The sequence below is a fragment of the Podarcis filfolensis genome (assembly GCF_964270895.1).
Source record: "Podarcis filfolensis genome assembly, chromosome: 10".
Classification (NCBI taxonomy): domain Eukaryota; kingdom Metazoa; phylum Chordata; class Lepidosauria; order Squamata; family Lacertidae; genus Podarcis; species Podarcis filfolensis.
Window position 1 is genome coordinate 13359087 of NC_139612.1, and position 27997 is coordinate 13387083.

The following is a 27997-nucleotide window of genomic DNA, read 5'->3' on the forward strand; positions in this document are numbered from 1 at the left end:
CTAGGAGATGTGGCAAACTTTTCTGGCCCTCCAGATGTTGTTAAACTACAGCTCCCAACACCCCAGGCTCTTGGCCCTGTTTGCTAAGGCTGATGGGAGTTGTAGTTCAGCAGGGACTGTAGATAGCTCAGTTGTAGAGCATGAGACTCAATCTCAGGGACATTGGGCAAGATTCCTAGGTAATCCTTGTGGTCCCTTCTAATTCTGCTATTTTATTATTCTAGGATATGGAGGGGCAAAGGTTCCCTTGCAGTCTCTTTACAAGTATTGTACCGAGAACCACCGGTATCTGGACAGCTGAGTTCAAAAGGAAGAAGCCACACGGTTATCTACAAAAAAGTTTAATTGAAATACCTGTATAAAAAAATATGATCTCCATACATTTCACACTGTTAAACAGAAGAGAGAGAGAGAGAAAATTCATATCCAAGTTGCATAAATGCAACCAGATCACAGAACACACGGCTATTAAAATAAATTAAGGTTTATGACTCTGCCACGCTTCCTTCCAGAGCCAATGCACAAAGACTGTATAATGTCAATAATTTAAAACCCTTCCAAACAGCATTACTTTACAGTTCTGGTATGTAAATAATACCAGACAAAAAGGCATACTGACTAACTTTTAAAGTCACTCTAGTTCCCTTAAATTAGACTTTGTACAATTTTCCATCTTCCAACCCGAAATGAAAAAAAACAAAAAACCCAAAAACCAGGTATGGTCAGACTTTTTAATTCTTCTTCTTCTTCTTGAAACAAAAAACAAACAAACAAAAAATGGAGAAAGAGACAAGAGAGGAATGCAAAAAACTAGTTGTGGACCAACCACTCCTGTCACAGGAGCAAGAGAGATAAAAAGCACAGTGTTGGAATAATTCTACACAAATAAATTAGCTAAAATAAATATAGTCACAGATTGAGACTGTGAGAGGTCTTCTAAACTCCAGACAATAAATAAAACCGTATAATACATGGGGAGGAGGGAGGAGGAACAAAAATTTACAGAAACACATTATACAGGTATGGAAAAAAAACACACACACAAAGTCCTTGAATATTGCATTGATTGTGCATTTAACATGCCCATACATACATTTTTTTTTTTTTAAGACTTGCAGGTTGGGGGGAGTTGAGAAGGGGCCTTTTTGTGTGTGTTTGTGTGCCCAGTGGAAGAGATGATGAAATGAAGTTTTGAGTGAGTGTTCCTGATAAAACAGCTGAGAACATGTGCAGCCTATTGGAAACAGAGTGGGGAGCAGCAGAGGTCGTCTTGGAGGGGGGAGTCGGGGGAATGGGGAAAAGCGTGGGGCACGGGGGGGGGGACGGGACAGGGGACTGGGAAGGAGTGAAATGTCTGTGTTCAAGTATTCCATCGCCAGAGGACGGGACTACTTCATTCAATCACTGAACATGTTTTCCCAGGGCATCATAGAAGTTGCTCTCCGCAAGCACCTTTTGCAGCGGGGCTCGAGGGAACAGGATCCTATCATGCGCGGGGTCCTCTTTGGACATACACAGCTCAAAAAAGGAAGTCCCACTGAAGCAGCTTTCAAAAAGGCACTCAAAAAAGCAAATAAAATCTAGTCCAGGCTCTATGAGAGCAAAAAGGTTTTCACCGTGTTATTTTTAAAGAGGTCACTGCTTTTGCCTTAAGGAAAAAAAAAACAAAAAGAGGACAGTCTTTGACTAAGTACTGGCCCCACAAACTCCCAAACAACAGCGTTTCCAAAGGAAATTTCTCGTTCCAAAGCAGAAACCGGCAAAAAGGGGGGGAAATAAAAAAATCAAGTCCCTCCGACAAAGATTCAGACTACAGGATAATGAATGCAATTTTTTTTCCCCTAGCCCCTCCTACATATGGCAGCAGCAGTAGCAGCACTCTGGTCTCCGCCCCTCCCGCCCCGCCCCTCTCGTGGCTCCGCCCCTCCCGCCGCAAGGTCCTCGGCAATTTCACAGGCTCTCGTTGCTCGAACTTGTGCTGGAAACATCCGTGTCAATGGTCCGTAGCCGGATGTCGCAATCCTCTGACTTGGCGACGTCCGACTTGTGCATCCAGGGGTGGTCAAAGATCTGGTCGAGGGTCGGCCGGTCCGAAGGCCTCAGCGAAAGGCACCATTTGATCAGCTGTTGACATTCTGAAATGCAAAAAAGGAAGGCGAATGAGGAGGAGAAAGGGGTTAAGGTCCCATGCGGTTGTTTTCAGATTACAAAAAGGCCAAGAATTCGCAATGGCTTATGGGAGAGGGCCCCCCCTCCATGCCTTTTAGGGGCCCCATGATAAGAGATCAAAACAATATCGATTTAATCTCGGTTGACAACGTGATCAATGGTCAACGTCTGTTTTGGCCAGTGATAAAATTGGCTAGTTAAAACGGTTTGCCGGTAAAATTAAAAAAGTATTGGGAGATAATTTTGTGATTTCGACTGCCGGGGGGCGGGGGGCGTTCCTCCGACAATTCACTTACCAGGCGAAATTCTTCTCCTGAAGTATAGCCTCCCCCTCAAGATTTCTTCGTCTTGCTCGAAGGGGATGTCGCCGCAGACCATATCGTATAGGAGGACGCCCAAAGACCACACAGTGGCGGATCTCCCATGGTACCGGTGGTACCGGATCCATTCCGGAGGGCTGTATACTCGTGTCCCTGCGAGAAAAGACGGCGAGATTTGTTTTACGTTGGCTGAACTTTCCGTCGAGATCGTGCAACAACCTGGGCGTATGTGCGTATATTTTTAAAAAACGAGCCCCGTTTTTGTTTTTAAAAATCCACACCACGCACGCCACACGTAGGCTGGAAAATTCTAGAGCTTATATCATGCCTAGTATTAGGTCACATTTTAATCTGGCCCCCGAGGTGGTTCTATTCCCTCACAGCGGATAGCGCAGATCTCCATCAGCTGACTGTTTACTAACATAAAGCTCGCTTTCCCAGAGCACGTGGCGTCTGCAGCACCGCACCAAAAATAGACACAAAGGACAAAGGGAGAGAAGAGAAAGGGGAGGGAAGGGAAACAGAGAGAAAAAAAGGTGAAACTCGGGTCTCGCTTGCTATATATAGCTAATCAGCTTTGATCGGTTCCAAAAGCCCGTTCAAACCGGCCACTTTCCTTGTGAAAATAAATCAATGAGGATAATTCTCTCTTTTTTTTTAAGCAGCAGAGAAATCTGCCTCTCTGCGTAAGAGGTTGCTAGCAACTGCCCTCCCTCTGCACTGAGCTGTTACTTGGATACCAAATAAAAAAAAAACCTCAGTTCGTGATGAAGAAGGTCACATGGCCAGGAGGCTCCGGTTTCACAACAAACAGATGCTAAATGCTGCAGCTGACTAGAGAGAGAGGCGGGCAGGGAAGGAGCCCCCATTGATATCTCTCTCCCTTTCGCCCCAGGGAGGAGGGGGAAAAAAACCCCTTTCCCCACCCATAAGGGAAAAACAGCAACAGTAAGTTTGAGAAGCCAAGTCTCCTTTTAACTTGAAAGAAGGGAGGGAGAACTCCCTCTCTCCTCCTCAATCTGCAATGCAGGGTTTTTCTAAAGCATCGTCTGGGAAAGAGAAATGGGGAAGGGTGGGTGGGTTTGGAAAGGGGGGGGGATATAAACCCAAGAGGGTCACAGATGGAAAGGTTGGCAGAGGCAACGCCTGAGTCAACCGTAAACATGCCGCCCTCTAGGAAAATGCCTTTTTTATCCTTCCGAAGACAGGGGAGGGAAAAATATAATTATATATAAAGTGCTGCGTCACAGCCTGGAATCGCTTCTCTTCCTACGCAACTCGCCGCCCCCCCACAAGCCGCCTCTGGTGCGAAGGATTTAATTGCCAGATCTGTTACTGGCTGCTACAGCAGAAATATCTCGTTGGTGGTAGGTGGCAAAAATGTGACTAAGAGAGAGGAGGGAGAGAGAGAGAGGAATGAGAGAGATTGAGAGGTTCTGGGTGGGAGGGGGAGCCTACCATCGAAATCTGTGTAGACGGTGTCCTTGAGGAGGGCTCCGGAGCCGAAATCGATCAGCTTTAGCTCCCCTGTCCTCAGATCCACCAAGAGGTTCTCATCCTTGATGTCTCTGTGGACCACGCCGCAGCTGTAGCAATGGCGAACGGCCTCCAGGACCTGTCGGAAGAAGCCTCTGGCCGTCTCCTCGTCCAGGGCTCCCTTCTCGGTGATGAAGTCAAAGAGGTCCTTCACCAATTCGGGCCGCTCCATGATGATCAAGTAGCCGTCGGGCCGCTCGTACCAGTCCAGTAGCTTGATGACCCCGCGGAACCCGGAACCTACTTTCTTGAGGAGAACAATCTCTAAGGGTACCATGACTCCACCCTGAAAGCAGCGGCAGGAGGAGGAAAGAGGGAGACAGGGGGGGAAAAGGAAGACATGATGAAGCTTTCGGAATATCAAGAAGGGGAGGCGGGGAAGGAAGGGAAACCCCCCCTTTCTTGGCCATCTGAAAAAACCAATCGCGGGGCTTCCTGCAAATGGAAACTCCAGCAGAGCAGAGGCTGGAGCGAAGGGGAAGCCCAAAGACTGCTCTCTCTCCTGCCGCAGTCAAAAGGGGAGGGCGGGAGGGAGGAGGAGAAACCCCGCCAAATCTCCCCCCTCCCCGGAAAAAACGTAAACAATAACAGAGGCCGGAGAGGAGGAGATGGTGGCGGCGGCGGCAGCCTGGAGGGAGGGGAAAGGGGACCCCCACAAAACAATAGCTAGCCCTCCATGATAAATGCAGTTGGGGGGGCAGAGGGGGGGGGGAGAAGCAGAGCAAGGGATAGCACAAGGTTTTTTTTTGCGATTCGGGATACTTACAATCGTGCCCCATTCCGTCACCCTCTCCCTCACGACGTGTTTGACGGCAACCTGGGGGCGAGGAGAAAAAGAGGGGGTTAGGGGGTCGGTCAGGTGGCACGGGGACACCGCCTCGCTCTGGGGGGGGGGCCGTGGCTGGGATTTCCAGCCACGCACGGTGGGAGGGGGGGCTGCGGGGGTGGAAGCAGCAACAAAAGCCTCGTGGTCGGGAGTCTCGTCTTACCGGCAAGCCATCGGAGATGCGGTTCCCGGCATAGACGGTGCCAAATCCCCCGCTGCCTAAGACGGAGCCCACTTGATAGATCTTATCGAACGGCTCCTTCTCCACTTTCACTAAGAGGCGGGAAGGAAACAAGAAGGGGGGTTAGAAAGGGGGCGACGTCTGGATGTATCGCTGAGGGCACTCCAGGGAGAAAACACACACAACACACCGAAACCGTCCTGGTAACAAGAGCCACCCATGAAAAGGTCGCAAGTGGAAATCACCCAAACCACAAACTCCAGCAGGGAGGAAATCCAGTTGCAAACAAGCCCGTTTGACGTGGGGAAGGGGTTTTCACGTGTCCTTCGCCTCTGCCATCCTCGGGAGGAATTCTCCCCAAACGCCACCACTCCCAGCCATGTTGATAGGTAAGGATGCCCCCAACCCAATCCCCCGACGTGGGGTGGGGTGAAATAAAAACCACATAAAACCCAACCGCGAGAACTGGGTTATCCGGAATCGGGTGTGTTTCTGTACCCGCAAAATAGCAGAAAATCTAGCCCCACTGCCGAGATCCTGGTCAGAAAAGCTGCCGCAGCCCCAGCGACGCAGAAGGCTTACAGAGCACATCTCTCTCTTCCCGCGCAGGGAAAAAATAAAAATAAAACCGACCCCCCCGGAAAAAAGGAGAAGCAAATGTCACGGGTTGTTTACCTGGTTGGAGGATCTTGACGGGCAAGTGGTCCATGCTGGTTGGGTTGCAGAGGTGAGCGAGGGATCCGAACTTGGAGAGTAACATCTTCCAAAAAAAGGGGGGGAACGGCTGGAAGGGTGGGGTGGGGGCAGAAAAAAGGGGGGAACCACCACCGCGATGCGGAGATCCGACGCCCCCCGCTCCCCTCGAGGTTGTCAAAAGTCAATGGGCAGAAAACGGAGAAGGGGAGGGAAAAAAAGGGGGAGGACGCTGAACGACACCCCCTTCCCCCCAAAAAAGCAGCTGATGAGCGCAGTTGAGAAAGGCCAGCGACGGAGGCTCTCCCAAGACGGAGATCGCGACTTGTAAGCAGCTGTCGAGGGTGGCGGGAGGGATCTTGCAGATCTCTTTTTTTTTTCCCCTCTCTGATGGAAGAAAACACCCTCTCCAAAAATTTATTGGTTCCCGGAGACGAGCAGAGAATCCCAGACGAAAACAGAGGAAGAGAAAAGAAACAAAAAAAAAACCCTATATATGTATATATTTATTATAAATATAGAAGGAAAAACAATGATCTCTGTTGCTTGGTCCAGGAGCCACGAATTGTTGTTGGTTTTTTGGGGGTGAGGGAAAAAAAGGATCCCACGCGAGACGAAAATCCACTCGGCTGGAGCCCGCGCGGCTCCGAAGTCAATCCAGCGCCGCAAGGGAGGCGCGCAGCTCCGAAGCAGCAGCAGCAGCAGCGACTCAGCTTCTTCCCGGCAGCGCTCGCCTGTTCTGAACCCTTCGCACCGCGGCGCCGCCTCTTCTTAACTCTCGATATTTTACTGCGCACCCGCACATTACGGTAATATCCCTCCGCGGGGGAACTGGCTGGCGGTAGGGACGCGCGGGTGTCCTCCCCCGCCCCCACCCTCTAACCCCAGATCTCCGCCGCTAGGAGTAGATCCGAGAGGTGGGGCGGGGGGTTGCGGCTGACTTCTCTCCCTCTTTTTTCCTCGGCGAGCTGGAGCCGCTGCGGCTTTCGGGGCGGCCGCCGCCCCCGGTGCTCCCCGGAACTATTTGCTGATAGTAAGAGAGACGCGGAAAGTTACACCGTCTGAAAAATTCTCATCACCGGAGGCGGGGCGAGGGCGAGAAAAAGGGAAGGTTCTCATCTCATCTGCATGCGCTGGAGCGCGGCGCCCAATGAGAAGGGCGGCTTCTCTCGCCGCAGCCAGTGGAGGGGAGCGGGATTTGCATATGCATGAGCGGGGAGAGGGCGGCTTACGAGCGCAAGGGCGGGAATTCCTCGGCGCGCCTTTTCTCGGGCGGCGATGGGGAAGGTCATTCTCCGCGGGTTAGAGACGCTGCGTCTGCAGCGGGGCGGGGCGGGGGGGGGGGGCAGGCGGGCATGGGGGGGGGGCGACAGCCAGCCGCCATCATCACCAGGCTGGGATAACGCGCAGTGGGCTGGGTCCTTTGCATTATTATTATTATTATTATTATTATTATTATTATTATTATTATTAGTGCTGCTTTGTGCATTGCAGTTTGCAACCCCAACTTCCACCCCTCCTCTCCAAAAAAAGCAACCCGCGCCATTTAGCAGCTGCCTTCCACGGATCGCGAGCCTTGCTGCCGCAGCACTTGACTCCTGCCAGGCTCTACAGTCGCACCTTAGAGAGAGAGGCATTGCACTTGGAGCGCGCATCTCCCCGCCTAGGAAACTTGCAGCCAGGCGCATCGTGGTGCGATGCCCAAAGCGCCAGGAATGTTATTGCCCGCGCACATGCGCGCGCTGTTTTGCAACCCGTAAGCAATGTTGTGATTTAAGGCTGGGAGGCGGGGGGGAGAGAAGTCTGCATCGTGGGGCGGCCGTGCTTTTTCTCCAGGGCGGTGCATCTCTCAGTTTGCCCCCGTTCTATTCAGAGGACCCCCCCCCATGTGCGAAGATTTGCAACATGTGCAAAAATGGAGCTGCCGGTCTGATGTTGCACATAGCGGCTCCGCAGGAAAAGAAAAGAAAAAGATGCAACCTTGTTTGAGAGCTTAAAAAAAAAAGAGGCTCTTGTGCATTGATAGCTGCACTGCTCTCATTGCCAACACCGTATGAAATTCTGCAGATTATATCTGCGCTTGCATTTTTAGACGGGGGGGGGCGAGCGCCTGGCACGTTCCCTCCCCGAGCAGATTTGGGACCGAAATATACCAACTGTTTAAAAAGCACGGTTATTTTGCCTGGCAGCGCCCGCCGCTGAAACTGCACCCGGAGCCACCCACCCACAAAGAGTCTCAGAGATAGCCAGAAACATGCACGCGCCGCAGCGTCTCACGTTTGAATTCTTGCTTGTCCTTAATAGGCGTCTCATTGACGTCTGGGGCAGAGCCCGTGCACTTTCCTTCCTCTTCCGCAGGGGGCGCCAAGGCTACAAGGAAAGGCTCGCCCGCCTCCCGGCGGGCCAAAGGAAAGCCACATGGCTGCGTATTATATATCTTGAGCTGCCAAGGCTCACGCGTTTGGAAAAGCAGTTTACACATTCCGGTTTAATTTCTAAAGCACTGGGGACAAAAGTCGGGGGGAAAGCCTCCAGTTTTTATGCAGAATGCTTTTTCAGCCTGCTTCTGCAAGACATTTGGAGAGTTGGAATTAAGTACTTAACCCGAGGTACCACTGTAATTCGTTCCGGAGGTCCGTTCTTAACCTGAAACTGCTGAAGCACCACTTTAGCTAATTGGGTCTCCCGCTGCCGCCGCGCTGCTGGAGCACGATTTCTGTTCTTATCCTGAAGCAAAGTTCTTAACCTGAAGCACTATTTCTGGGTTAGCGGAGTCTGTAACCTGAAGCGTATGTAACCTGAAGCGTATGTAACCCGAGGTACCACTGTATAGGATGTGGGGATCTTCTGAAGTAAGGACCTTAAGTAAGAAGCTGGTTTTGCAGGTATACAGGTTTTGCAGTTTATGGGATAGTAGCAGCTAAGCTACATTGCACCTAGGTTTTTGATGGGAGATTTAAAAAACGAAACAAAAGCCCTAAGCAGAGCTGTCTTTCCCATAGGGCTTAGTGGTGTGTTGCGCCCGGGCGCCGGCGTCACAGGGGTGCCCCAGTGAGTGGGGGAGCTGTGTGGCTTTGTCGGCGGCCTCCCCTTTCGCTGCACGCCGGCCAGCTGTACCCCGCCATCTAATATGGCTGGTGTGCACACAGCTTCCCTCCCAAACCTCTGCAGGGATCACTCTCCCGCAGCAGCATGGGGGAGAGTTGGAGGTCCCCCATGGCTGGCAGTGCGCAGCTTTGGCCCCCCCCCACTATCCATGGTAATTTGGGGGTGCTGGGCAGATATTTGCACCCCGACACCACATCTGCTAAAGACGGCCCTGAGTAGCAGCTAAGCTATATTGCACCTAAGTTTTTGATGGGATATTTAAAAAACAAAACAAAAGCCCTAAGAAATAATTGTATGTCAAACCACTTTGTCATGGTGCGATGCCCAAGCGCCAGGAATGTATTGCCCATGCACATGCGCGCGCTGTTTAGCAACCCATAAGCAGTGTTATGATTTAAGGCTCAAGAGGTTGGCGGGGGGAGAGAGAGATAAGTCTGCATTGGGGGGGGCGGGCTTTTTCTCCAGGGCGGCGCATCTCTCCTTTCAGAACTATTCAGAACTATCCACAAACAGCTTTCTGGGTCACGTGGCCAGCATGACTATACCGCTTCTGGTGCAACGGAACACCATGACGGAAACCAGAGCGCACGGAAACGGCATTTACCTTCCCGCTGCAGCAGTACCTATTTATCTACTTGTACTGGTGTGCTTTTGAATGCTAGGTTGACAGGAGCTGGGACTGAGCAACGGGAGCTCACCCCATCGCGGGGATTTGAGCTGCTGACCTTCTGATCGGCAAGCCCAAGAGGCTCAGTGGTTTAGACCACAGCACCACCTGTGTCCCTTTTCATTCTCTATGTCCCCAAACAAGAGACAACTGGTGGAATTAGTATATTTTTGTGTGCCGTATGGCTCCATATGGGTTAAGGTTATTCTTCCCAGTGATTTCCCAAACTTGCTGATAGCATTAGCTAGCAGCATTTTATATAATGCTGATAGCATTGTATCAAATTTAAACCAGCCGAATCATATAGCAGATGGGGCGTCCTCGGCTGCAGCCATGGCAGATCAGCCACCCCAAAGGCCCGGGTGAAGAGGCACGACTTCAGCTGATGCAAAACCCATGCGCCGATTGTGCCATCTGTCATAAGCAAGCTCGCATGAAGCCATGTGCTCAGTTAGCTCCAGGCAAGCAAACAGAAAAGTTACTGTAAACTGAGTGAAAAAAACAAAACACTTTCCCTCCCCCATACCTTCCAGGTTGCTAGATGTGCCTTTCTATTGTTGTTCGTGGGCAGTGGAATAGTAAAAATGCTTTTATGGGCTAGTGTGTTTTTTAAAAAAGCATTATTTGCAACGCTGGATATCACAACAACAGGGACATTCCGTAGTGCATCCTATGCCCTTTTTATAATGTGTTTGGGTGTGTGTGTGCTTATTGGGTTGTTTTTGCTTTGATTGCATATTTTGTGTTTGCATGTTGCGATTTTATCCTGCGAACCTCCTGAGACCTGCGGGTATAGGGTGGTATAATAATAATAATAATAATAATAATAATAATAATAATAATATAATGGCAAAGCTAAAGAAATAGAAATATGGATTAGTTGAGAGCCAAATGGGTGTGAATCTAATCTCATCATTAGAAAACTTGACTTTATTTTTAATAATAATAATTAATATGCACATGAGAGGGGAATTAGACTGCAGCATGCAGAGGGAAATACGGGGTTAAATCTTTCCTCTGTGTTCTCTGAAGAATACCATCACCATCATAGCTTGTTGGATCAGATCAGTGGTCCATCTAGGCCAGCTTCTTTTTCTCACAATGGCCAACCAGGTGCGGGATGTGATCACGAAAGCACTCTCCCCATCTGCGGTTTGCAGCAACTGGTTTCTAGAAGCAAACTGCCTCTGGACAGCAGATATTGTGCATAGCCATCAGGGTTTGTTGCAGCTGGTAGAATTTTCCTCCCATGAATCTGTCTCCTCCTCCAGGTCATCCCTGCCTCTCAAAACATTGCTGTTGGCATTTCCTTTCTAAAAGTGCAGGTAAAGGTAAATGGACCCCTGACCATTAGGTCCAGTCTTGACCGACTCTGGGGTTGTGGTGCTCATCTAGCTTTATTGGCCGAGGGAGCCGGCGAACAGCTTCCGGGTCATGTGGCCAGCATGACTAAGCAACTTCTGGCGAACCAGAGCAGTGCACGGAAACGCCATTTACCTTTCTGCCAGAGCGGTACCTATTTATCTACTTGCACTTTGACGTGCTTTCGAACTGCTAGGTTGGCAGGAGCAGGGACCAAGCAACGGGAGCTCACCCCATCGCAGGGATTCGAAACACCGACCTTCTGATCGGCAAGTCCTAGGCTCTGTGGTTTAACCCACAGCGCCACCCGCGTCCCTTAAAAGTGCAGACAATGTTTCAAACGATACGTTTAGGGTGGCATCCGATTTGCCAAGGATCCCGAGGAGAGAAATACAAGACTGTGCCGTCTTGAGAAAGAACGAACGGAGCTAGAGCTCATTCGCGCACACACAGGTTTTAACGTAGAAATCTGAGCCAAGTGGAGAAAAGAGCGACGACATCATCTCGGACTGTGACCTGGGGTTGCTGCGACCGAAAGACAATGTACTTGCTAGTAGCCGAGCACAAATGATTAACCGGCGAAACTGGGAACGGACTTTGCCAGTGGTGCAGAGGCAAATGCCATAGTCAACCCTCCTGACTTAATACTAATTTCGCTCTTGATAACGAACCGTATCAGAATTGGGCACACAGTACACCTTGATAATGTGGTCTTTGATAACAGGCACCATCAAATTCCCTAAAGAATATAACTAAGGGTTTGGGAGCCCTATAGTAGAAATCTGTTTTCTTTAGTGGATGCCCAGCCCTCCGATCGAATTAGCACACGCTGAAAAAACACATAGTCAAAGACTGTACTCAGTGCTGTTTTTCTAGGGAAAGAGGGGCCAGAACTTACCATGAACACCTCCCTTGTACTCTTACAATGACGCCCACCTGAGAGGTGCGGGAACAGTTCCGGCGAGTTCCAGCTGAAAAAAATGCCATACCAAATCGCATCATTGTGCAGTTGGAAAAACCAATGTTCGTCCTACTTGGAACAGACCCGTTAAGGTCAATGGACCTGTGTCTGTTTAGATCTGTGACTTTACCCTGAACAGTACTCGCATTGGATAGCGTGGACGCAACTGGCGTTGTGGTCTAAACTACCGAGCCTCTTGGGCTTGCTGAATGGAAGGTCGGTGGTTCGAATCCGAGCAATGGGGTGAGCTCCCTTTGCTCTGTCCCAGCTGCTGCCAACCTAGCAGTTCGAAAGCACGCCAGTGCAAGTAGATAAACAGGTACCACTGCGGCGGGAAGGTAAACAGCATTTCCATGCACTCTGACTTCTGTCACGGTGTCCCGTTGCGCCAAAAGTGGTTTAGTCATGCTGGCCACATGACCCGGAAAGCTGTCTGTGGACAAACACCAGCTCCCTCAGCCTGAAAGAGAGATGAGTGCTGCAACCCCACAGTCACCTTTGACTGGACTTAACCATCCAGGGGTCCTTTACCTTACTTTCACATTGAATAGTGAAAGTATATAACACCCATTTTTCCCGTCTACAGAACGCTCAGTGCATAGCACAACACTAGGGTTGCCTTATTTTAAAAAGTGAGAATTCGGATGCAAAAATTGTGGACCTTTTTTTGCAAAATCTCCAAAAGAAATGTTGACGTTTTTGAGGTATTTTTAATGGAAATTTGCCCCCCCGCCCCCAAGGGTTGCCATACACCTGGTTTTCCCCGGACTCTTTTACCAGTTTTCGGAAATTCTGCCTAGATGCTATTTCCGACGGATGAATCCTGGGCGGCCCTGCACAACACTGCTCTCTTCACAAAGAGAGAAAGTGATGCCTATTAGGACTAATCTTCTGTAAATGGAAGGTTGATATTGATGGAAGGTGAGTAGAGACGAAATCTTCAGGAAGGGATTTTTTAAAAGTTTGAGACCTTCTGTTCTGCATGCAACCCCGGAGGCCTGATCTTGTTTTACAAACCTTATTGTAGATTGCTTTTAAAGGAAAGTGTGTGAAACAGTAATGTTCTGCTTAATGATCTGATTGCAGGTCACCTGAGTGTGTTTCAACCTTATACCACCTTTCCTTTAGATGGCATGGCTGGTTGTTGCTTAATGTTTTATCCATAGATAACTAAGGTATGCTGGCTTTGCACACAAGCAGCGCATGACATCTACTTACATAACTTTCGGTGGTGGTTTTATTTACTGCTCATGACATGGCTTGCAGCTTCATTTTATAATATCTGTGCTTGTTTCACAACCATGGTTGAAACTGCCTTCTTTATACTGCATTCCTCGTGGCATTGATATCTAGAGAAGAAGCTGGGCACATGGCTGGATAAGCATTCGGGAAGCTGTAGCATGTGCCACAGCCTTTATTTTTCTAAATAAGCTTTATGTAAAACTTGCCCCAAACTAGTCAGTCCCTCAGACCACATGCTAGGGCTACAACCCCATGCGCACTTAGTTGAGATTAAGGCTGCAGTTCGATACCCACTTCCCTGGGAGTAAACAGCTATCAGTGATTCAGAGGCACAGAACTTGCGAATGGATGCTTGGTTCCATCTGCAATCCTCTACCTGGGAGTAAGCCCCATTGAATTCAATGGAGTTTCCTTCTGAATAGGACTGCAGCTTTGAGAGGAGTAAAACAAAGAAAAGAATGCAACGTCTTTTCAAATGATGGAGATAAGCATCAGGAAATGGGACAAAATACCCCCCCCCCCCGAAGATGGTTTGTTTATTTGTTTGTTTGTTTGTTACCTGCTCTTTGCCCTAAGGTCCCAGGTTACAACATTATAAACACAAAACACAACATTATAAAACAGTTTAGAACAAGTTAACCATTCTAAAAATGAGATTTATTTGTTTTCTTTATTTTCTTTTTAAAATGTTGATTTCCCAAAGTATGTACAGTGGTACCTCGGGTTACATACGCTTCAGTTTACATACGCTTCAGGTTACAGACTCCGCTAACCCAGAAATAGTACCTCGGGTTAAGAACTTTGCTTCAGGATGAGAACAGAAATCGTGCTCTGGCGGCGCGGCAGCAGTGGGAGGCCCCATTAGCTAAAGTGGTGCTTCAGGTTAAGAACAGTTTCAGCTTAAGAATGGACCTCCAGAACAAATTAAGAACTTAACCAGAGGTACCACTACACACACACACACACACACACACTAGCCATGAAATATAGGCATTTGTAAGCAAGCAATCAGAAGACGACAGACACGAGAAAACAAGATTTTGTGGCGGAGGGAGGGAGGAGTGTTGCAGGAGGTACCTGGGAGAGGAATGGAAGACATACTTGCAGATGACTTAAGGATACAAGGCAAACAAACAAAGGAAGGCATTAGAAATACATAACGGCATGGAATAAAAATAGAATGGTAGCACCAAGGGGAGTTTGGGGCCAGGGTTAAGCGGTAGATGAAATGTCAGGGGAACAATGCCTAACTCTGAAGGATAAACAGATCACTTGGGGTGGGTGGAATGACAGCTCTTGGGCAAATGGTGCGGTTTCTGCGCTGCAAAATCCAGTTGGTTTTACACCAGTTTGGCTGCCATGGTTTCTCTTAAAGATTGGACATTGGCCAGGCGGCTGAGAAGAAGAAGAAGAAGAAGAAGAAGAAGAAGAAGAAGAAGAGAGTTTGGATTTGATATCCCGCTTTATCACTACCCGAAGGAGTCTCAAAGCGGCTAACATTCTCCTTTCCCTTCCTTCCCCACAGCAAACACTCTGTAAGGTGAGTGGGGCTGAGAGACTTCACAGAAGTGTAACTAGCCCAAGGTCACCCAGCAGCTGCTTGTGGAGGAGTGGGGAAGCGAACCCGGTTCACCAGATTATGAGACTACCGCTCTTAACCACTACACCACACTGGCTCATCAACTAGAGCGTCTTCACCCCCGTTCACACTTCCCTGGGTAGAAGGAATGGCTGTCCAACCAAATACGCAGTGAGGATTTAGCTGTGGCTGCAGCACTGTGGGGCAGGAGAAGATTGGCCATGGGAACCAGCATCTCACTGTCTGTGGCCTCGCTGGGCTGTTCCAGAGATCTTCCCTGAGGGAGAGACCCGAGAGACGCCACTCTTGGAAGAGACATATCCTGTGACACTGGGTGTTAACCAAAAGGTTGGTGGATCGAGCCCATGCAACAACAGGATTCCCGCGCTGCAGGGCGTTGGACCAAATGTCCCTCAGGCTGCTTTCCATCTCTACAATTCTATCTAGCATCTGAATCGGGACATCAAAACCTAGCAGCTCTTGGACAGTAAGCTAGCCTTCGTCAGGCTTGTTGCCAAAGAGATGACACCCAAGGGAGTTGCCCCTTCAGGAATCCTGTGGTTAAGGGCACTACCCAATTTAATTTTGATTTTTTTACTAGCAGGAGGACGGATGTTAGGGTGCACGTGTTTCTTAACACCGGCTGAAAAACCAGTGCAGTCAAATTGTAGGAGAGGAGGAAGTCGCCAGATGCCTTCAGAGTGAGAGCATGGACCTGGCGGAAGACTGGAATGGCCTTCCCTGGATGTGAGACAGGATGTTTTCTTGTGTGGCAGCAACTGGGTCATGCATTTTTGAGAAAACCACTGGTTCTCATGTTTGTCAGATACCTTCTGGGATAATTAGCTGCAGATTTTATCAGGATGTGTTAGTGTTCTGTCACTGTGTGTATAGTTTTTACAGTGGGGTGTATTGTTTTACTGTTTAGATCAGAGTTGAGGCTCCTCAGGCTTGGGAGCCCAAGGTGAATTTTCTGTTGCGCCACCAGGACTCTCCCCAGACCCTGCACCCGCAAGCAATATGCTCCTCAGAAGAAGGTAAAGGACCCCTGGACTGTTAAGTCCAGTCAAAGGTGACTATGGGGTGTGGCGCTCATCTCACTACAGGCTGAGGGAGCCAGTGTTTGTCCACAGACAGCTTTCTGGGTCATGTGGCCAGCATGACTAAACCGCTTCTGGTGCATTGGAACACCGTGACGGAAGTCAGAGCGCATGGAAACGCCATTTACCTTCCCTGTTTATTTACTTGCACTGATGTGCTTTCGAGCTGCTAGGTTGGCAAATGCTGGGACAGAACCGCCAACCTTCTGATCAGCAAGCCCAAGAGGCTTAGTGGTTTAGACCACAGCGCCACCCGCTTCCTCAGAAGACAAGGGGTTGCAGCCCTCGGGATTAGAAAGGTTTCCCACTCCTGTTATAGATTATAACCTATTGCACAAAGGTGAGAGTCATATCCATTGCTCTTTCTACTTTTGTGTCTGGCCCTACCCATCACTGATATGTGAACTCTGGAAGGCTGCTCATGAGGGAATGTGGCCTTCAAGATGCAAAGGCCACCCCACGATGTGTTTGGTGGGAAATGTTTCCGGAGGGAGGAACACCCCCATTTCAGTGATCATTGGTAGGGAGAGACAAGGCCTTGGGGAGGGGATAAGCATTGTAGAAGGTGAGGGCAAGACTCTTACCCCTTGTTCTACACCAGGCTTCCTCAACCTCGGCCCTCCAGATGTTTTTGGCCTACAACTCCCATGATCCCTAGCTAGCAGGATCAGTGGTCAGGGATGATGGGAATTGTAGTTTCAAAACATCTGGAGGGCCGAGGTTGAGGAAGCCTGTTCTATACGGTCATCCTTCTTGGATGCTCATCTGCTGTGTTCACCGGTCCATAGGTGCTGCTGTTCACTGCTAGATTGGTAAGTCATAAGACCCCACTCATCCATACTCTGATCGTGAATGGGAGTGCAGATATTGTGTGTATTTTGGAGACTTTGGGGGGGGCAAGCTTGGGAGGAGTTGATCTGGCCAAGGTGAGCCTGCCTAGATTCTCTGAGCATCATCATCACAGGCTGCAGAGATTGGGGTGGTTCACAAGAATTACCGACGAAAGAAAAATGGAGGATGAAATTGAGGGATTGTGCAGAATTAGATAAACTAACAGGAAGGATTTGAAACCTGCGGGATCAGAGATTCTTAGAGGACTGGAGTAAATATATGAACTATTTGAAAAGTAATTGTGATGAACAGATCACGCTAGTAGGACTGCAAGAAGTTTTGTAAGGTGGGTTATTTGAAACATTACAAGAAAGACTATGAAAAGAATTATTAGTTAAGAACAATTAAACACAATATAGAAATAAAGAAATGCAGAATAAGTGATAAAGAACGGAAAATCAGCAGAGGTGTTGACGGAAGTCTAAAACATTGTATAAGATGAGAAGATACGTTGTTGGAACTGATATGTTAAAAAATCAATAAAAATGTATTTAAAAAAGAGAGAGATTGGGGTGGGTCACAGGACTTCCAGCTCCACTGCTAGGAAACATTTAGAGTTGACTGTGAGGGACTGCACCTGTCAAGGAGACAGTAAAATTGGTTTGGTGCTGCCCTGCCAATTCTCTGAGCACATGGAGGTGGTGCCAGGCATGATGTTCAAGGAATACAGATGTGATTTTAGTATCCGTGATGATGTTCCTTAGTTACGCCTTCGTGTACAGTATCCAGTGTTTTTTTCTGGGGGGTACGCAGGGGTACGCATACCACTAAACAGTTCCATTGCTACCCCCAATGGCGGCCTCATTTCCTGTCACGGTGTTTCCTGAGTCCTAGACGGAAGCGAGCGTTTAATGTGTGAAGTAGGAGTTGGAATCTAGCACGGTGATTGGTCAGTATTTATTTATTTTCCCCGATTCGAACTATTAAATGGTGATTTTCTGGAGTCAAAGTGAGAGTACCCCTAAACTTTTTTTAAAAAAAGAAAAAAAGCACTGTCAGTATCATATTGCCATTGGTCTGGCACAACAAGGCAGACCCTAGATTTGATATTTGCTTCAGATTGTGGGAAAAGACGGTGTGGAAATAAGGGGGATGGGTATCACCCAGTTGCCGTGGTCAGGTCACTTCCTGGTGAAATCTGGACTCCCCCTCTGCCATTCGTTTGGTCCTGTCCTCCACACCAGGTGACTAATGGAATCCAAAGGATTCCTGAGTACTCTTGGTCCCCCCCCCAATTCATAGAGCAGATGATGCTCTCCTCTCACTGGGAAGCGGCAAGACATGTCAAGCTCTTGTCCTGAATGCCCTCTCCAGCCTGTTTTGCACCTCGGCATACCATGGGACTAACTGTGATGAAACAGATTTGAAGGTGACGCTGGTGGCAATGTGGTCTAAACCACTGAGCCCAGGGCTTGCTGACCAGAAGGTCGGCGGTTCGAATCCCCGCAACGGGGTGAGCTCCCGTTATTCGGTCCCTGCTCCTGCCAACCTAGCAGTCCAAAAGCACATCAAAGTGCAAGTAGATAAATAGGTACCGCTCCGGTGGGAAGGTAAACGGAGTTTCTGTGCGCTGCTCTGGTTCGCCAGAAGCGGCTTAGACATGTTGGCCACATGACCTGTGAGCTGTCTGCGGACAAACGCCGGCTCCCTTGGCTTATAGAGCAAGATGAGCGTCGCAACCCCAGAGTCGTTTGTGACTGGACCTAACGGTCAGGGGTATCTTTACCTAGAGTGCAATTGGCGAAAGATGCACGGCAAAACCACCCAAACCTGAGTGAGAGCCCATAATCGTGTCTACTCCATGGCAGTGAGGTCAGTTTTCTGACTCCATCACATCCTCAAGTCGTCATCTGGGGGTGCTCCTGGATCCATTGGACATTAGAGACTGGTGGTTAGAGGTGCCTTTTATGACCTTCCTCTGGTAAGATACCTATGGCTCTTTTGGGACCTTAGGATAACCTAACTGCTCTTTGGAGGGACTGAGGGCCTCTTACAGATACCATCTCATTAGAAGATCTGTCCATGCAATGTAGGAACAGGGTCTTTGGTGTGGTAGCACCTGATCCCTCCTGGATCTCTCCCCCCCCCCGTTACAAATCAGACAGGTGCCATCTCTATTATCTTTTTGGCATTGAAGACCTTGCTCTTTCAGCAAGATTCTTATCCCAGTCTGTATCTGATTGGACCTGAAATAAGTTCTAATGGCTGCTGTTTTCATTGTGACATTGTGACGATTTATAAACGAAATAGATAAATAACAGCCATTATTCCCACCAGGTTTGGAAGACCTCACGTGCATCCGGAAAAACAGGGATATCGGCTACATTCCAGAAATCCCTTTTTAGGGTGTGGGTAGATTTTGTTGACATGCCTGGTGCTCCACTGCAATAGCTCATTCATGCTCGCCACTTAATGAATTAAAATCTCTGTGTGTGGCAGAGAGTCCAAAAATGTGTGCGTATAGGCGAAACTTGAATGTCGTCCCTTGGATCAGATAAGAGTGACAGGAGGGCGTTTTCTCCTAGGCATCCCTTTGCTGTGGCTTTTCGCTTAACTATTGTTCAAATAAAAATGTGTGGCCCCACCCTTTTCCTTACCTTACTCAGCAAGGGCATAAGATTCTCCCAAATCGTTTCTTACAAGGGCGGACATGTAAGTTCGGTATCAGGTTTTTGTCTCCCTAATGCTTTTATAAACAGCACTTTGTGGAGAAGCATTAAGGAGTACCGATGCCTGAGGTTGCCAAAATGTTACTCACAGGGCTGAATTTTCCCTTGGGATCTTTACCCCCACCGTTTCCCTCTTTGGAGACTAGATTTTTGACATTTCTTTATTCCTGCAAATGCTCAATCCCTTTAAGACTTCAACAGCCCGCAGCACTGAAATAATACCAACAAAGAGGTTTCAACAATATACAAGCCTGAATCTATGAAATATTAGTACAGTGGTACCTTGGGACTCGGGTGGCACTGTGGTCTAAACCACTGAGCCTTTTGGGCTTGCAGATCGGAAGGTTGGCAGTTCAAATCCTCGCAACGGGGTGAGCTCCCATTGCTTGGTCCCTGCTGCTCCCACCTAGCAGTTCGAAAGCACATCAGTGTGCAAGTAGATAAATAGGTACCACTCCGGCGGGAAGGTAAACAGCGTTTCCATGCACTGCTCTGGTTCGCCAGAAGTGGCTTAGTCATGCTGGCCACATGACCCGGAAGCTGTACGCTGGCTCCCTTGGCCAATAAAGCGAGATGAGCACCGCAACCCCAGAGTCAGCCATGACTGGACCTAATGGTCAGGGGTCCCTTTACCTTTACCTTTACCACTGTAAAAGCACACATTCTACTCATGTAAAAACACGCTGGTTCTTGGACCGTCCGTGGGCTGGACTGAGGAGGCCTTGGGTTGCCTACCACTGATCTAAAGCGTGAATATGCTGTAAATCTCTCTTACTGTATGTGCATAATAAAACATTTTGAAAAATGCACGGACAACATTTTTGTGATTGGCTGAAGACAGCTTTTAATCCAAAGTGGAATAAGTGCCAGAGAAAGAAATAATCAGAGATCCTGTAATTTTTAAAGAGTGTAGTGACACTGAGCAAAAAAAATAGAATTTTTTTATTTCTTCTAAATAGACACCAATGGCTTTAGCAGGAAACAGGGACTGTTTGTGCAGATTGCCTGCTTCATTCACCTTTTTATGCTGAGGATTACAAGATCCTCCAAGGACTTTTCAACCGACTGCTCTTTCTGGTGGAGCCCGACGCCCTATGATCCCTGGAGGTGGCACAACTCCCGAACAACAAACATGAAAAGGAAAGCAGGTACACTGGATTTTTGGCAATGGGTTTATCAGCAAGGTCAGGGAGGAGCCCTCTTCTTGATGACTCACAATAAATAATTAGGGCTGGGCAAGCCTTGTGTTCTTTGAGGTTTCTTTTGTGAAACTTATAAAACGTTTATTTTCGCTTTCGCAGGCTTTGCAAAACTCAGAAGGGTTTGCTCCTCCTCCCCCCCCCCCCATAATTATATTTTCAAGCTGTTTGGGTTTTCTATGTTTCGTTTTTAGGGTAAAGAGAAATCTCTGCTCACATCAAAATAATATCCCATTCCTAAGCGCACCAGCGTTGAAATAAAAGGGAATTACAGTGGTACCTCAGGTTACATACGCTTCAGGTTATGCGTTTTCGGGTTGCGCACTGCGCCAAACCCAGAAGTACCGGAACGGAATACTTCTGGGTTTTGTGCTCGCACATGCTCAGAAGCACTAAATCGTGCTTTGTGCATGTGCAGAAGAACTGAATCGTGACCCGCACATGCACAAATGCGGCACTGTGGGTTGCGAATGCTGTGGGTTACAAACGTGCCTCCCGCACGGATCACGTTCACAGCCCGAGGTTCCACTGTACCCTACATTTCTGTGTATAAGACTAGGGGTTTTCTTACTTTAAAATAAGGTTTAAAATCTGGGGCCATCTTATACACGGATAGTGCATATGCCCATTTTCTAATTTTGGGGTCCCCAAAAGTCTTATACATGGGGACATCTTATACACAGAAAAATAAGGTACTTCCCAATTTACACTTAAGAAGTAGTGTGGATTTTTTGTTTCAGCTCTAAAAGTCCAACATTCTGATCCAGTGTTGCAATGTTTCCTTCAGACCCTCCAAGTGACCCTATTTTCAAGGGAAAAGTCCCGGATTTATAGAACCCATCCCAGTTTCTGATTTGCTCCCAGAATGCCTCCTTTTTCCTTAGGACGTCCCTATTTCCATCAGGGAAATGTTGGAAGGTGTGGAGTTGTCCCCCTGAGCCAAGGAGATAAGTAACTATACAACCTTTAGAAGACACTGAAGGCAGCCCTGTATAGGGAGGTTTTAAAATGTTTAATGTTTTTATATATGTTGGAAGCTGCCCAGAGTGGCTAGGGCAACCCAATCAGATGGGCGGGATATAAATAATAAAATCATTATTATTACGACTATTATTGTTGTTGTTGAATAGGATGTCCCTATTTTCATCAGATAAATGTTGGAGGATATATTTCCTTAAGTGTATCTGGGTCGACAGCATAGTCAAGAAGCAGTAGGGGCACACAGGATTTATTTATTTTTTAAATTTATGTTTTTCAGATTTATACATTTCACTAATTTTACAATCGTTTTAAGATTCCCAAACTTGACTTCCTTCCCTCTCTTTCTGCGGTTCCTTAAATTTATTTTTACTATCTTCTGCATATCCAAGTTAACTTAATTTGCTCATTCAAGACCGGTGTTATGTGGTCTCGGCGGCCGCCCCCAGTCACCAGTCTAGCTGCAGCATTCTGGATTAGTTGTAGTTTCCGGGTCACCTTCAAAGGTAGCCCCACATAGAGCGCATTGCAGTAGTCCAAGCGGGAGATAACTAGAGCATGCACCACTATGGTGAGACAGTCCATTGGCAGGTAGGGTCTTACCTTGCGTACCAGATAGAGCTGGTAGACAGCTGTCCTGGACACAGAATTAACCTGCGCCTCCATGGACAGCTGTGAGTCCAAAATGATTCCCAGGCTGCGCACCTGGTCCTTCAGGGGCACAGTTACCCCATTCAGGACCATGGAGTCCTCCACACCAGCCTGCCCCCGTCCCCCAAGAACAGTACTTCTGTCTTGTCAGGATTCAACCTCAATCCATTAGCTGCCATCCATCCTCCAACCGCCTCCAGGCTCTTACACAGGACCTTCACTGCCTTCACTGGTTCTGATTTGAAAAAGAGGTAGAGCTGGGTATCATCTGCATATTGATGGGCACCCAGTCCAAACCCCCTGATGATCTCTCCCAGCGGCTGCATGTAGATGTTAAAAAGCATGGGGGAGAGGACAGAACCCTGAGACACCCCACAAGTGAGGGCCCAACTATGAGTTCACCTATTGGCTAGAAACACAGAAAGGTTATCCTAGAATCCTAGAATCAAAGAAGTTGGAAGGGACCCTAAAGATCATCTGTTCCAACCCCCCGCAAAGCAGGAATACACAGTTGTCCCATACGGTCAGGGCCAACTTTAACATATGCGCCTCCAGGGTGCAAAGATCAGCCCAGCGCCCCCAAATTTAGTTTAGCCGCCCCCAATTTTTTTAGGGGGGTGAACTCAAAGTTCTTAAGCTTTCTTTGGAAGGGGGGAAGCCAAAGTTGTTGACTTTTTTGGGGGGAGGAAATTCACTCACCTGTAATAATGATGCAGCAGAAATAACTGCTTTTGTTTCCTGACTCCTTGGGAATATTTGACGCTACGGAACAACAGAGCAACGGGGTGGGGAGCGGGGACTTTTGCTCCACTGCTTTTCACTGCCGCTGATCGAGAGGGACTGGTATACAGTAGGTATACATTTGGCGCTCCCAAAATTCGGCGCCCAGGTGCCCCGCACCCCTTGCACCCCTGGGTAAAGACGGCCCTGTGTACGGGAATCGAACCTGCAACCTTGGTGTTATCCGTACTATGCTCTAACCAGCTGAGCTAGGCTGGCTCATCTCACAGAAGTCACAAATGAAGAGTGCTACTTTATCTCTCAAGTATTCACACCCATACGGTGGTGCTTTTGCTACCTTATTATTTTCAGGATTTGCATTCGATTCCCTTTGCCGCTCTGGAACAGAGGATCAGAGTTATGCCATATTCTGAAAGTACCCGCCGCTGTGGTTTAAACCAGATTAAAGAGCCAGTTTATCATATAATGCCCTTTGTATCGTACACTGAGAGACAAACACTTTGGGGCAAATTTTAGGTGGAGATGGTCTGCAATTTATCCATTGGGTAGACAAGATAAATAAACTATGGTGAAGACTGCACATTTTCTATCCGTAGTAACTGATGAGAGGACAAAATTCTTAAGAGAGAACACTGTGTCTCGTCAGGGAGATTCAGAATTTTAAGTGTGTTTTGTGCTTCTGTTTATTTAGGTTTGGATGATTTTGTTCAGATTTGCATAGATCCCTTTTATCTCCTTCCATTTCATTTTTAATATTTGTTAAAAGAGGGACTTTCTAAGAAAGGGAACATGTTGCGATGTGCCAGGGAAATTCAGCACTTTAAAGTTTGTTGATGTTGCATTTTCTTCCAATCTAAGTTAACCTCCTTTGATGCTGCTTTCATACTGTTAAACTCTAGCGATGCTCTGATGACCAACCACAAAAAATTAATCTGAATCTCTGTTTATCGTGAAATAAATCTACCCAGATATTTTCATAATCTCCAAGTGTCCCGATTTTCCAGAGACAGTCCCGGAATTACGAAAGCCATCCTGGCTTCTGATTTGATCCCAGAACGCCCCAATTTCCCTCGCCAGCACAGCCGAGGCTGAGCTCGGGGAAAAGGATGATCCAGCGCTTGTCCCAAGTGATGGTGGCTGCGAGGGAGCATCCCAGTACCTCTCTGTGGCCTCTCCTCCCTTGGGCATCTTGCAGTGGCAGCTGCATAGTGGGTGAGGAGGATGGGAGAGGATGCAGATGCCAAGACCCACTGTGACTTGCCAATTCCGGGGGAGGGGGGGCAGGGAGAGGGCAGGGCTGCCCTGGGTGGGAAGAATTTTGCAAATCCATGTCTAATCTTTCGCCTTTCTAAAAAAAATTCATTGGTATGTGTTTTCTTTTTGCAAATTTGCCACTGAATAAAATAAATTCAGGATTAAAGAGTTTCCTTCCTTCCTTCCTTCCTTCCTTCCTTTCCCCTTTCTAAAAAATAAATAAATCATTGGTGTGTGTGTGTTTTCTTTTTGCAAATTTGCCACTGAATAAAATAAATTCAGGATTAAAGAGTTTCGTTTCCTTCCTTCCTTCCTTCCTTCCTTCCTTCCTTCCTTCCTTTCCCCTTTCTAAAAAATAAATAAATCATTGGTGTGTGTGTTGCAAATTTGCCACTGAATAAAATAAATTCAGGATTAAAGAGTTTCCTTCCTTCCTTCCTTCCTTCCTTCCCTTCTTAAAATAATTTTTATTAAAGATTAGCATAAACTGCAAAAGAACATGCAGTGTCTTTCTCTCTCTCTTTTTAAATTCAGATTATAAAGTCTTTTGGTTACGTTCAATGTAAGACAATATGACATCCAGAGTTAGGGGCAGAGAGTAGAGGGGAGATGGTGGGTGCTAAATTTAACACGGTTTTCTCGGGATGGTGGAAGGCACAGGAAATGTGAGACATGTCCCTATTTTCATCTGAGGAATGTTGGAGGGTATGATATTTGCACCCAAGAAATGGTATGTGTGTGTGACTTAGGTGGAATCTACACACATATAAAAAACACTGTGAAAATACTTTTTTAAAAAAAGTTTTGAAAAATACATTGAATTTTCCATAGCTCACTGTTGCCAGCTAGTGTCGCATTTGTATATTGCGCTTTACAACACATTCAAAACGTTTTATTTGCAGCTGGGTAGATGAGTCCTGAGTTAACTGCACCCAATCCTTGGGGAAATAATTGCCTGCTGTGCTCATAATTCACTTCCACCTGCTTGCTTAGCTGAACAAGTCGACGTCCAGTTCTTTATTGGCCTGTAAGGTATCTTGTGTCTGTTCTCCCCAGTTATTCCACTACAGAAGTCAAACCGATAGTTCACCCTTCCTTCAACTGGTTCCCTCTTTCCAGTTACAACTAGGTAACTGGGATATACCGTATTTTTCACTCTATAGGACGCACCAGACCACAGGACGCACCTTGGCTCAGCGCAGAGAGGGGGAGAATTTTTTTTTTCTTGTTCTCCCCCTCTAAAACAAGGTGCGTTCAAGGTGCATTCACCCAAAGCCTCTGGAGCACAGCGGGAGTTCCCGCTGGGCTCTGGAGGCTTCATGCGGCTACCTTTGAAGCCTGGAGAGCGAGAGGGGTCGGTGCGCACTGACCCCTCTCGCTCTCCAGGCTTCAGTGAAGGCAACCAAGCCTCTGGAGCGCGGCGGGAGGCTTCAGGTTCCTTTCGACCTGCTCTTTGGGGCTGGCGGGAACACCAGCCTCAAAGAGCAGGTCGGGGAGCATTGCGAAGGTGTGCAGCTTTGCCGCTGCCCCCCGAGCTTGTGGGGCTGGCGGTGGAAGGAAGCACTGCTTTCCCCCACCGCCAGCCTCAAAGATCCCTGAAGCCTTTGGAGCGCAGTGCGAGGTCCCCCTGTGCTCCAAAGGCTTCAGGGATAGCCACCTGAAGCCTTTGGAGCGCAGCGGGAACTCCAGGCTTCAGCGAAAGCAACGTGAAGCCTCCGGAGCGCGGAGGGAGCGCTCCCTCTGCTCTTCGGAGGCTTCGCGTTGCTATATAGAGTGAAAAATACGGTAATTTAGCTTTCACCAATCAGTTACATGGTGCTAGGATGGAACTTTTTATGAATGTCCCAGCCTCAGAATTGAAATGGGACTGAATCAATTGATAAGATTATCGTGGAAGTGTTAACATATTTGCACACATATAGATAATGCAAACATCAATAACATGATGGCATAAAAATGCTTTCAGAATTAATCTGCAGTGAATTTGAAAAAAAAAAATGAGTGAAAGGTATCTGGAATAATATTCTAAACTGACCATTGGACAATACTGACAGCAAAGTTATCTTGGAGAGTTCGAATCTTTTTTTATAGGTATAATTTATTTCTGCATTTTCAATTTCACATGCAATAAGCATAAGAAAAATAAGCAAACACAATAAAAACATGAAATCCCTTTTGACTTCCTTCTCCCGCTCCTTTGTGGATCCTCATATAATGATTTTCACTCTGCATGTCTTCCGTAAGTATATTGTTCTAAACCCTTTCCAATCCATAGTTCAAAATTTTACTACAAGTTTTCTGCCAAACCTACCAATGAATGCAATTGTTTACAATATTTTTTCAAATAAGATATCAACTTTCCCCATTCTTTATTAAAACCTGCCTCTTCCTGTTTTCTAATTCTTCCTGCAAGTTTTGCCATTTCAGCATAGTTCATCAGTTTTATCTGCCACTCTTCCTTGGTCAAAATTGTGCCTTCTTTCCATCTCTGGGCTAGCAGAATCCAGACAGCTGTGGTCGCGTACATAAATAGTTCAAATCTTGAGTCCTCTGACACAACACATGAAGTAGCAAGGCATGTAGGTTGCGGTTTCTACATTACATTTTCGATGGATAAGAAAGTCATTCATTGGCAGCAGCATGGTAGTTAATCCTGCAAAAGAAACCTGCTAAGTCATGTTCACTATAAAAGTAGTTAGGCGTCAGGTACATAACTTCTTCAAAATGAGTTAATTCATTTTGTGATCTGTTATTAAACTTTCATCTATTTAGAACACAATATTTAGCTCAAGACAGGGACTGTAATTTGCACGGTGTTAACCCGGAGCGTAATAGATTTGCCCCAAATAAATCTCATTTAATGAACTGTGATCTGAACAGCTGTATCTTATAAACAAGCATTTTGCTTTGTTAATTTGTTTATTTATTTTCTTTCTTAGATCCCTGCCACATCTGAGTAACAGCGTTTGCAATGCTATGAAATAGAAGCCGGCGACTATCAAGAAAGCAAACGGCACATATGAGGGTTTAACATTCAGACATAAGAATATCATTTCTTCTTGAATGTTACTGATAAAACATTGTTATTATGCCCCCGCAGAACAGAGTAAGAATCAATTATGGAAAAATGACAGGACAGAAAAGTTAACAGGTTTCACAAATCAGAAATCATCTCATGCCTGTTTCATGCCTTTGGCACGCTGCAGTTTGCCAATCAATGCCATTGATCCAGTGTACTGGAAATATTGTTTCCTGTCATATATCCCATTGCAATCTCATAGATCAACAAGAGCGCCTCCTTCACAATATCATGTCTCAAATCCAGCGATCTCTTCACGGTAGAGAAGCTCCGATGTGTACAGTTTCTGAATTTATGCTCCAAAGACACACATGTCTTGCTACCACCTTGATAAATAGGGAAATTCATTCAGCAGGAACACTTCATATTTAAACTTGTGGCTGCTAGGATTTTAGATCAGGGTGTAGCCATGCAGCACGTTTAGGGCAGCACATGTTACGGAGAAGCCTTTTGCTTTGCTGCCCCATAAAAGTGGAATTATTCCTCGCTGGAGTCTATGCCAGAAGCACATTCTTCCCTTTGATGCAGAGGTGCCCAGTTCCACCCAACAACGAGGAGACTTGTTGCATGATTATGATGTCACACATGTGTGTGACGTCACATGAATCGGAGAGAGGCTGTGAGGATGGGCAGGGCCTTCCACTGCTGCATGGAGGTTCGGCGGAGCCCTTTGCCACTGCAGCTCAGCCCCTCAAAATTGAGAGGGGCAGCTCAGCCTCATCCACCCATACCTCAGGGGCTCTGAGGTGTCCTCAGCCCCACAGAGTTAGTGCTTGTGCCTTAAAGGATTC

The 27997-nt window shown here is 47.4% G+C and overlaps 1 protein-coding gene and 1 long non-coding RNA gene across 2 annotated transcripts; one reads left to right on the top strand and one right to left on the bottom strand.

The window, feature by feature from the left end:
• Positions 1-325: 325 nt before the first annotated feature.
• Positions 326-6498, bottom strand: PIM3 (Pim-3 proto-oncogene, serine/threonine kinase). Its single transcript, XM_083575359.1, has 6 exons — positions 5708-6498; positions 5015-5124; positions 4792-4842; positions 3948-4311; positions 2466-2642; positions 326-2135 (listed from the first exon to the last, which is right to left on the bottom strand). The coding sequence occupies exons 1-6, from the start codon at positions 5790-5792 to the stop codon at positions 1951-1953; spliced, it is 972 nt and encodes a 323-aa protein (XP_083431485.1). The 5' UTR covers positions 5793-6498; the 3' UTR covers positions 326-1950.
• Positions 6499-6954: 456 nt separating this feature from the next.
• LOC310744271 lies at positions 6955-27969 on the top strand. The gene is made up of 3 exons (XR_014539479.1): positions 6955-7026; positions 20264-20452; positions 27067-27969. It is a non-coding gene; the product is annotated as an uncharacterized lncRNA (long non-coding RNA).
• Positions 27970-27997: the final 28 nt, after the last annotated feature.